The 10,674-nt window shown below is 40.9% G+C and overlaps 2 protein-coding genes across 3 annotated transcripts in view; one reads left to right on the top strand and one right to left on the bottom strand.

Moving 5' to 3' along the window:
* Positions 1–10,674, top strand: part of LOC105697803 (26S proteasome non-ATPase regulatory subunit 1) — a 48,968-nt gene that overhangs the window by 21,853 nt on the left and 16,441 nt on the right. The window contains exons 9-10 of the mRNA XM_012421459.1: positions 396–611; positions 1,444–1,508. Of these exons, the coding sequence (XP_012276882.1) occupies positions 396–611; positions 1,444–1,508 (281 nt within the window). The remainder of the gene's footprint in view (positions 1–395; positions 612–1,443; positions 1,509–10,674) is intronic.
* Positions 8,238–10,674, bottom strand: part of LOC105697804 (glyoxylate reductase/hydroxypyruvate reductase) — a 41,740-nt gene continuing 39,303 nt past the window's right edge. For both annotated transcript variants that reach the window (XM_012421462.1, XM_012421463.1), the window contains exons 4-5: positions 10,247–10,603; positions 8,238–9,691 (exon numbers count right to left, since the gene is read on the bottom strand). In XM_012421462.1, the coding sequence (XP_012276885.1) occupies positions 9,121–9,691; positions 10,247–10,603 (928 nt within the window). In that variant the 3' untranslated portion in view covers positions 8,238–9,120. The remainder of the gene's footprint in view (positions 9,692–10,246; positions 10,604–10,674) is intronic.

Here is a 10,674-nt window from a genome sequence, read left to right as displayed (position 1 = left end):
GATTGGCTTTTCATTTCTTTTTTTTTTAAAGTGAAGTGAAACCCGTTGAGAGATTTAATCGACGTCGATAAAACAGATTCTTTTGAATACCCCCTTTCTGCTACTGCAGACAAATTCCTCGTTGAGAACTATTAAGTTGAGGAATAAGGTCCCGCCGTTTTTAACGTAACGTAACGTAATTAAAACGGGAACTTATTCCTCAACCTAATATTTCAGAGGAAGAAAGAAAGTCTATTTTCTTTTCCCGAAAACTCACTGACGAATTATTAATTTCTTACAGTTGAATCTAAAATATTGAGCATAGCTACAGTGTATCCAAGAAATTTGTCGACGACTGTGCACCATACCTGTACACGAATGACCCGTGTTTTCATGGTCGCCATTTTTGATTTCAGTACGCCCAAGAAACTCAGCATGAAAAGATTCTACGCGGTCTGGCTGTCGGAATCGCATTCACCATGTACGGTCGTCTGGAAGAAGCCGATCCTTTGGTGACATCCCTTAGTGCCGACAAGGATCCTATCCTGAGAAGGAGTGGGATGTACACGTTAGCGATGGCTTATTGCGGGACGGGAAAGAACGAGGCGATTCGGAAGCTTCTTCATGTGGCCGTAAGTTTCACATTTTCTGCATAGCGGAAATCTTCAGATCTTCTTAAGAGATCGTTTCGAAACAAACCGTCGATGTACATAAACTTAGCCAAATACATTTATCTTTACTCAGTTTATTTAAAAAATAGTTGAAATCGCTTTTCTCTCATGTAGAACTAAAATCAGTCTTTGCTAAATATAGTAGAACTTTCGTACCATTGAAATCCCAGCAGAATTATCATCACTTTCTTTCCACAAAAAACTAAAATCAACTATTTTTGTCATATATAGTAGAACATTCGTTCCATTAAAGTCCTAGCTGAATTCTTTTCGCCAAATGTCAGCACATTTTGTTTCGGGTATGTTGCAATAAAAGAACCAAAGACAAATACGCGTCATTCGGAGTTTTTATATAGGCGATGCGCATCGCCTTAAGGTGAAGTGCATCAAAGAGCATCGGAAGTGCATTGAAGTGCATGCGAAAGTGGCGTCAAGGAGGTCTCGTTTATGAAACTTTTCACCGAATGCAGGGTACCACATCGTTTTAAACTTTACAACGTGAATATGGTGGCTATAAGGAAGATCCTGACCCCCATAAAATTTCAATTTTTCAAAAATTTGTTTGTAGAAAGTGAAATTTTATGGGGGTCATGACCTTCCTTATAGCCTCCATATTTTTATTATAAAATTGAAATCGATTCGGGACACCCAGGGCGGAGAAAAGTTTCACGAACGATTGACTTTTCGGATGGCACTTTCGCATTCACTTAACGTAGTGAAAGCAATGGTGCTCTATTTCCGTTTATACTTAAATCTGGCGTTAATAATTGTTTTTGTATCATTTTTTCTCCAGGTATCCGATGTGAATGATGACGTTCGCCGAGCAGCCGTTACGGGACTGGGATTCCTTCTGTTCAGGTGAGTTATTTTCTAAATTAGACCCGTCATTCCGAAGCGCTTCCAGATTTTCAATTGCGAGCCTTTTAAACCGGAATTTGAATACTAGAACATCCAGCATCGAACGGTATTCAGAGTTTCGAATCAGAGACCCGCGATCATTGATTTAGCTACATATATATGTAAAACGTCAAAATATTTATAAAACTTTTCCCTAAACTGGATGCACCGGATCCCCTGAAATTTTAACACATGATTATGGAGGTCCTAAGGAAGAACGCGACGTTCATAAAACTTCATTTTTCTCGAAAAAATGTGATCTTGGTTCTAGCTAGGATAAATAAAAAAAGTTTTGTTTTCGGAAAATCAAATTTCACGAGCATTGCGCTCCTCCTTACGGCTCGTGTCCACGGGCAAATAATTTGCGACACTTCTTGCTGGAGCAACTTGCATTTGCGGGTACCCTCCCAATAAACTTGCGGCAAGTCGCTTTAGCAATTTCTTGCAAGACGACTTGCGAGAGGGACTTGCTTTGGCGGGTGCACGGTACTCACAAACTTGCTGCAATTTTGCTGCAATTTTGCTCGAGGGTGAGATATTCGGAATTGAAAGGGTCATACAACGAAACATCCAAAACACATGCGAATCCGCTCGCGACTTGCAGCAAGAATTTCGGGATCGATTCGAAATCGACTTGCGCAACTTCAACTTCTGCAAGCAGGCGGGTACACGAGCTCGCGCGAGTTCACTTGTAAAACGGTTTACACGATGGCAACAACCCTCTGCGAGCGGCTCGCACAAGTTTTACTTGCACGTGGGCACGAGCCATTAGGGCTTCCATAATTACGTGCATAATCACGTCCTCGTTTAAGGTGAAGTAACCCCTCCAAAATCAGTCGACTCGAATAAGGCACTTTTTTTTTAAGGGTATTGGTTCGAGCCGTCTGAAACCTTGACACATGACTACCTACACATAACACATGACGTGAGCACCTAGGAATTATCCTGACACTTTCGAAATTAGGATTTTTCAAAAGAATTATTTAGCTTAGCCCGGACCAGAACCAAAATGGCGTCGAGCTCTCATATTTCGATCGATATACAATTATTGAAGGCTCCGATATGAGAAACGAAAGGGTCAGGATAATTGTACGAGAATTTACAACACTCTGGTAATCGAGAAACTCGCATTCGAGCGGGATAAAGGCAAAAATGTGTCTTATGCGCTGCTACGCTAACACAATTGGAATACCAGGTCTCGGAGTAAAAATTTAGTTGACACGCAAATCATAGAGATGGCGCAGGGGGTCCCTCCGCAGTCAAATGGGGCCTCGGAAACCATGAATCCAAAGGATTTCTCGAGTTGTACTTCGATTTCCTTATAATTATTGTACGATAACGACAAGTGGAATACGCCATTTAAGACAATACCCAATATAATTCCACCCAGCTGTCGATATAAAACCGGACGTTGGCAACGTAGGTATTTAGAAGAATCTTTTTTACCGACGTCGATCAAGTTCCTCGACGTGTTTCACTTCACCTTAAGCTTCTCTCCGATTGACTTCCAACCGGTACAACAATATGCGGCAGGTAAAGTCAAATTCACCGGAAAGTAGGCACCATACGACTGTTGCGGGATCCTTTGTATTCTCTGCGCCATGGGACGGTCGTTGACTTTTATGCATCCGTTTAGTGGTCATAGGTGGATTCGTGATCGTAACACGTGTCCGCAGGAAGTCGTTGCGTTTAGTGGATGGATCGTCATGTTACGAGCCATTACCATTTTATCCGTATTGAACTTGAACTTACGGTGAAGTAAAAACTCTCGTTCTTCCTTAAGGCCTCCATTATCACATGCTGAAGTTTACGATGATTCGGTGCTTCCAGTTTGGAGAAAAAGGTTATAAATATTATGACGTTTTATACGCAGGGTGTCCCATAATGGATAATTAATCTTTAGTTGAACTTTCGCATCCCCTTAAAATTGTGACAGTGTTTCATGATTTCTAGCGATTTCTGCTTGCGATTTTCACATGATTTCGAACTTTAATCCTGAGTGAACATCCCCTCGGATTTCCTTCTTTGAGAACCGATTGCCTTTGATTTCATGATCATACGATAAGCAACGATGCGAAAATTTTGCCTTAAAATAATGAGAACGTGTCGGCAATTTCCCGAGCGCTAAAATCCATGATTTCCTTCTTTGAGAGCTAATTGCTTTCGATTTCACATGATCAGCAACAATGAGATTCGGTAACGAGGAACGTTTGGCCTTAAAATTGTGACAGTACTTTGGTGATTTCCAACGATTTCCCCCATAATTTCAAGCTTGAAAATCCACAATCTGCGGAGTGAACGTCCTCTCGACACCTTAGGCAAGTTTAGGAAGGCTTCCAGGACGATCGAAGTATATTCGAGGGAGCCAACAAGAGCGGGCGTACGCGTAGTCGTAATTGTTACGCAACCGCTCGCCTGTAAACTCGTCGTTGAGTTCCGCCAACGGTGAATTCTGGCGCCACGTTAAACGAGGAATAAACGCTGACATTCGGCAAGACGGGTAACAGCCCACCGTTAAAACGACGTTCCCGTTCAATTCCGGAGAGTTTATGAGCGACAAGCTTCCCGCGAAAATTTCCACCCTTGCTCCGGGAGGGCAGAAGCCACTTTCAACAATGTCCGGGACTTCGGTCCGAATCCGCTTTGAGATCTTTCCGCGATCTCGGCGGTCATTTCCGTGATAACGACTCGGTGCATGGGACGTCATTCGAGAAGTACTCCCTACAAACACCGTATTAGCTGCTGCATAATGACGGCCTTTAAACTGGAAAAATGCTCCACCGAGACCAGTTTATGCCTCGAAAACAGTACGAGGGTCGAGGTTTATGCCAAATGTAGTCCTTGGTTAAGACGAAGTGAAACCCTCTCAAATCAGCCGACTCGAATAAGACACTTTTTTAAGGGTATTGGATTAAGGTGAAGTGAAACACGTCGAGGAACTTAATCGACGCTGATAAAGAAGATTTATTCTAAATGCCTACGTTGCCGACGTTCGTTTATATATTGACAGCTGGGTCGAATTATATTCCATATTGTACCAAATGGCATACTTCACCTGACGTTTTCGGACAATAAATATCAAGAAATCGAAGTAAAACTCAAGAAATCCTCTGGATTCGTGCTTTCTGGGGCCCTAATTGACTGCAGAGGGACACCCCGCACCATCTGTGATTTTCAGGTCAATTAAATTTTCACTCCGAGACCTCGTATTCTCATCGTTTTAGCATAGAAGCGCATACGACACTTTTTTTGCCTTTGTCCCGTTCAAATGCGAGTTTATCGATTACCAGAGTGCTCTAAATTGTCGTAAAATTGTCCTGACCCTTTCGTTCCTCGTATCAGAGCCTTCGATAATTGTATATTGATCGAAATATGAGAACTCGACGCCATTTTGGTTCTGGTCTGGACTGAGTTAAAAAATTCTTTTGAAAAATCCAAATTTTGAATGTGTCAGGACAATTCCATGATGATCAGGAGCGATGTGTCAAAGTTTCGGACAGTTTGGTCTAATACTCTTAAAAAAAAGTGTTGTATTCGAATCGACTGATTTGAAGGGGGTTTCACTTCACCTTAAGGAAATGCAGCTTATTGGCAGTCTTAATAGAGACTTTCCTTTGATATAAATAAGAGAATATTCCTTCCATAGGAACGGGTACCTGCGTTCGAATTTTTTTATAAAGGGGAGAAATAATTGCTGACCAAACTTATTAATATCAGGTTTTATTAACTTTAACACATCTTACAAACATTCTTCAGTTTCTAATATGAACTTTTATACGTCGCCGTAGGATGCTTTATAACTTTTCAAAACGTCTGCAGTTATTTACAACGATCCAATGAAAGACCACGCACTAAAATTTACATTGATTGTCCGTGCGTCAAAAATCTGACCGCGATATGAAGTTAAAAAGACGTTTGGATCCAGTCATAAATGTTGCAGAATTTTTGAAAATTGACCCCACCAAAGATTTTCTCTTCTATTCTTTATTATTTCCAGTGGCAGGAAAAGTTCAGAGCAGGGCTAAAAAGTTAGTCAACCCTGGTAGCACAGAATAATTCCTAAATATTTTGCTGTGATCTTTGCTAAATGTCTCAAGCGACAGATTTTTTAAGACGTATCGTAGATTTTATTTTAAAACATCCAAAATATTTCTTGAAATTCTCAACGACATATTCAATTTTAATAACTTAGAAACGCGTATTGAAATTGTGTTTTTTAATTTATAAACATAATANTAAAAATAAAATTCTAAAGTAAATATTTTGCAGATATTTCAAATGTAAGGTATTCGTTAAATATGTAGAAAATATAAGAGAAATATTTTGTGCTACTAGGGAACAAATTAATGTCAATTTACTAAACATATATTCATTAGGGAAAGTAATCGCCATTTTTCTTCTACCTGCATTTGCTAAAGCATACTTCTCATGCAACTTAGAGATCTCTCAACTATATCTGTCCGACATCTACACGCTTCTTTTATATATTACTCATTTACATGACAGTTGTTCCAGACGTAGTCGAGTCGAGAACGAAAGTATCCAATTAGAGTTTTACGCATTTCCGTAAATTGTTAGTAGCCACGCCAAAGAAGACATAAATGCCCGGTACGTCGTTTTTGCATGTATTGCGCTATTGTTCGCAAACGTCTTCTAGTTAGTAATTAAACGATATTCTTCTTGAAAAATTATCGTTATATAGAAACATGATTTTTATTTGGAACTCTTTTGAATGAAATTAGCGTTCGTCGAAGTAAATGTACTTTAAGGTGGGATGAAAGGGTCATTCTATACATATAAAACGTCAAAACATTTATAAAACGTTTCTCCAAACTGGCTGACCCTAAGGAACAACGTGACCTCGTGAAATTTCATTTTTAATAAAAACGGTTTTTTTATTTATCTCAAACTAGATCCAAGAATACATTTTTTCTTTTAAATGAAATATCACGAGCAGCGCGTTTTCATTAGGGCCTCCATAATCACCCCCTGAAGTTTAAAATTAATCGGTGCACCCAGTTTGCAGGAGAGTTTTATAAATATTTTTTATTTTTTTATACACAAATATGGCAGTTTCATAACACCTTAATACCGTCGGAAGTGGACTTTCCTAATTCATACATGGAGATCCGCGTAATAAGCGGGCCCCTCGAATAAATCAAGCTTGATTTGAAGAAGCGACTTTTTTTTTTTCAGCCGACATCCGTAAGATTCATTTTCCAGGTTGGATTTATCGCTATACAAAATGGCGTACAAACGTATATCCGTACATCCCATTTATACGTTCGAAAAGAATGGGTAATGTTTGCATAGCTCCGATTAGTGACAATCGAAAGTGCTCTTTCTAGCCTAATATCACATTAAAACATGTGATCAACATGTAGTCTAAAGTTCATCGATTGAACTTTCGATGAAGTTAGTTGGACGTGGTCTTCTATTGATGCAATTAGAGGCATTAACGCACCTAGGGGCACCGAAGCGGCCATTTTCTTCCCTTATGACCTGTCATCGTGACGTCCAGTTGACGTTTAGTGTTTGCGTGACAACACTTTGCCTTTGCCGGTTCGATAAGATGACATCGAAGTTCATTAAGGTGAGGTGAACGTGGCGTCAAAGAGGCCTCATTTATGAAACTTTCTCCGAGGGGACCGAATTGTTTGTGAACACGAGAATGTGAATATGGAGGCTGTAAGAAAGGTTCCGACCCCCATGAAATTTCAATTTTTTAAACATTTGTTTATATATATTTTAAATTGTTTGTAAAAGAATGAAATTTCATAAGGTTCAGGACCTTCTTCGTAGCCTCCACATTCACGTTGTGAAGTTTGAAACGATTTAGCACATCCAGTCCGGAGAAAAGTTTCATGAACGGTCGATTCTTCGGATGCCACATTCACATCCCCTTAACAACTAAAGCAATGAAAATGGTTTAACTGAACGATGAACTAAATCCTCTTATATTTCTTATTTGTTCTGGAGGTTTCGTATAAAAGATTTGTGGTAGCGTCGTGGATATAGATACTGCAAAAGGTCATTCGTTATGTCGAAGAAGACATTTCAGCTGTCAAGCAATTTTTATGGGATGAGAGGATTGAAATTGACTTTATCTACCTCTTTCAATTGCTATTTCATGGTCATTGTACTGAAAGGACCATTCGGTTCGAGATCCGTAACAAAATTACAGCAAAAAACGTGCTGAACAGGTCTCTAGAAAATCAAGTAAAGTTAATGACAATGAAGTCCTAGTATTTCAGATATTACAAGCTAGCTCATTAAGGTGATACGAAAGATTCCGCCTATATATATCAGAGATGAAATCGTCCGTGAAACTCTTCTCCGAACTGAGGGTACTGAATCCTTTCAAACTTGACAATGTGAATATGGAGGCTGTAAGAAAGGTCCTGACATCCATGAAATTTCAATTTTGTGAAAATTGGTTTACATATTTTTTTAATTTTGTATAAGAAATGTAATTTTAGGAGTGTCAGGACCTTCTTTATGGCATCCGTGTTCACATTGTCAAGTTTTAAACGATTCGGTACACCCAGTTCGGAGAAAAGTTTCATAAACTCTTTGACCCCACTTTCGCATCACCTTAAGGTGAAATGAAAAAGTCAGCCAATATATATCTGAGAGGTCAAATCGCTTGTGAAAGTATTCTTCGAATTGGGTGTATCGATTCGTTGAAAATTTTACCATCTGAACATGGAGGCCCTAAGGAGGTCCTGAAACTCATGAAATTTATTTTGCATCAAAAATTGATTTATCACGAACTAGAACCAGCATGGCGTGGTCAGTGCACAATTTTGATGTTTTACGCTTCTTGAAGGCCTAAAATCGAAAATGAAGAGTTTCAGGACCTAGCTCCATTAATTTAGAATACTATAAAAATGAACTATTACACAGTCAGATGGGAAAGTATGGAAAATATTGTCACTAATGGTTGCAAGAGAATGCTGGCTTGTCCCGGGGGTAACACATGTTTATAGAGCAAGTTTAGTTGCAAGTAAACGTCACAGATGGCGCCGTTTGTCCAATGGAGTATCAAAAATCATGAATTCACGAGATTTCGACAGTTTTACATCAATCTCTTTGTCATTACTTTACCGAAATGACATATGGAACGTTTTATTTCGTATGATTCTCAACGTAGAGGGTAACAGCCATAAACGTAAATATAATCGTCCGTAACGTGACGCGCCAGCTTATGTTACCACTTGAGTATCCAAACTTGCGTTACCATCGCAAAAAGGGTATAGATGAATTTTATCGACGTCGATTAAAGTTCTCAGCGCTCTTCGTATCACCTTAAGGACTTTAAGGTGATATGAAAGAGTCCGCCTATATATATTGAGAGGCTCTAACCTCTTGAGTATTCAAAATGGCGCTATCACCGCAAGGGGTACCGATGAACTTAACTTTATCGACGTCGATTAAATTTCTCAGCGCCTTTCGTATCACCTTAATGGCACCAATGATAGCCAGAAAGTCCCTCGCTCCCGATTTTCCTGATCTAGAAGGATTCTCAGCGTTATATACTGGTGACGACGACGCCAGGTCGTCGGGGCAAGGCCTACCTGGCAGGCCGCCATGTTGGATTCCTGTATCTACAAAGAAGAACCTTCTTAAAGGCCTGCCTGAAGACTTTGTTGAAAATCGTGTAGAAGATGGGATTGACCATTGAGCTGGCGTATCCTAGCCAAGTGACCAGATCGAATATCTTTCTGTCGATGCGTTTTTCGCAGTCGGGGCAGAGAGCGGGTACCAAGTTTAGGACGAAAAATGGCGCCCACAGGATAACAAATGTGAAAAAGACCACTCCTAAGACTTTCGTAGCTTTCTGTTCGAGACGAATAATCCTGCCGTGTCTCGAGCTGTTTCGCGAAACGACGCTGCTGGTCCGAGAGTGATGGGTCCGAACTGGTCCGGAGTATCTCAACAGACAAGGAGACGAGGAATTGCTCTTCGAGGTTAGGGTTGCGGCTCCGTTGTGAGCTCTCATTGTTGCTGCCCTCCTCAATGGGGTGGTCCTCGAGGGCGCCAGAGTCGTCCTCGTGCTTCCTATGGTGGACCCTCTGCGACCGCTTCTCCATGTCACCATGGAATTAGCTCCGTCGTAAGATTTCGGCTCCACCGTCTTTGACCTGTTCAGGAGGAACACGAATTATTATCTCACGAGAAAATGTAGAGAAGATCGGGGTTATAAGTTTCCCAATTTACGCGGGGTATCCGTTCCACGTGGATTCGTTCCGCGCGAATGAAAATCGCGTAAACAAAGTCTGTCAGGACAAAAGAATAAATATTGGAAATATACGAAGAAGTATTACCGAAATTTGGGAGACAGGGCTCCCGTGATTCGTCAATTTGTGCGTTATTTAATGGATATATCGCCGTTGGATATTTTGTCCCTAGATGATTCGTTGCATGGATATTTCGTCACGCGGGTCATTTTTCAACAGATATTTTATCGTCGTTTTTTTTGTCATGGAACCAACCTGAGATCCGATTTTTGAGTTCATCCGGATTTCTTTTACGTACGAATAGATTCGCATAAAAAATTTGGTATTGCTGCGATGTGGCGCCATTGGTCAACATTTGAAAGTCGTACGTGAAACTATTAATTCCGCAGGCGAAAGTTGGTCCCATGAACTCGAGAATCGGGTTCCAGGTCACTATTATCCAAGTCTTTGTCTACAAACCTTGTCGAGTCCAAAGGCACAATGGCCATCTCGGTGGCGGAGTGCAACGGCTTCCGTAAGGATTCTCCAAAATATGAACACGAGCAAGGAGATGGAAGGGTCAGGGTGGCCTCCTTGGTCTCGTCCACGGTGGAGCCTTTTCTAGACGAAGGTCTTCGGAAGGTAGTTTGATCATGGAAGCTGAATGATCGTTTTCTAGGCATCTTCGGCGACATTAAATTGGCACGCTGCAAATGTGTCTCGTTGTAGGTCGATGCTCGTCGACGGTAACGCCACGATGTCGCAGGACTCGCTTCTTCTTGCGTTGTCGTCAAGCTCGTCCTCGAGCCCGAAGCGCTGCTTTCTGCACTTCCGTTTCTGAAATGAAATGGACCACGTCAGCTTCCTGAGCCACGCGGAGAAAAAAGAATGGCCGAGAAAACCAGAAT

The sequence above is a fragment of the Orussus abietinus genome, unplaced genomic scaffold, assembly GCF_000612105.2.
Source record: "Orussus abietinus isolate OABI.00-Male unplaced genomic scaffold, Oabi_2.0 scaffold119, whole genome shotgun sequence".
NCBI lineage: Eukaryota > Metazoa > Arthropoda > Insecta > Hymenoptera > Orussidae > Orussus > Orussus abietinus.
This window is presented reverse-complemented; position numbering and strand designations above follow the sequence as displayed.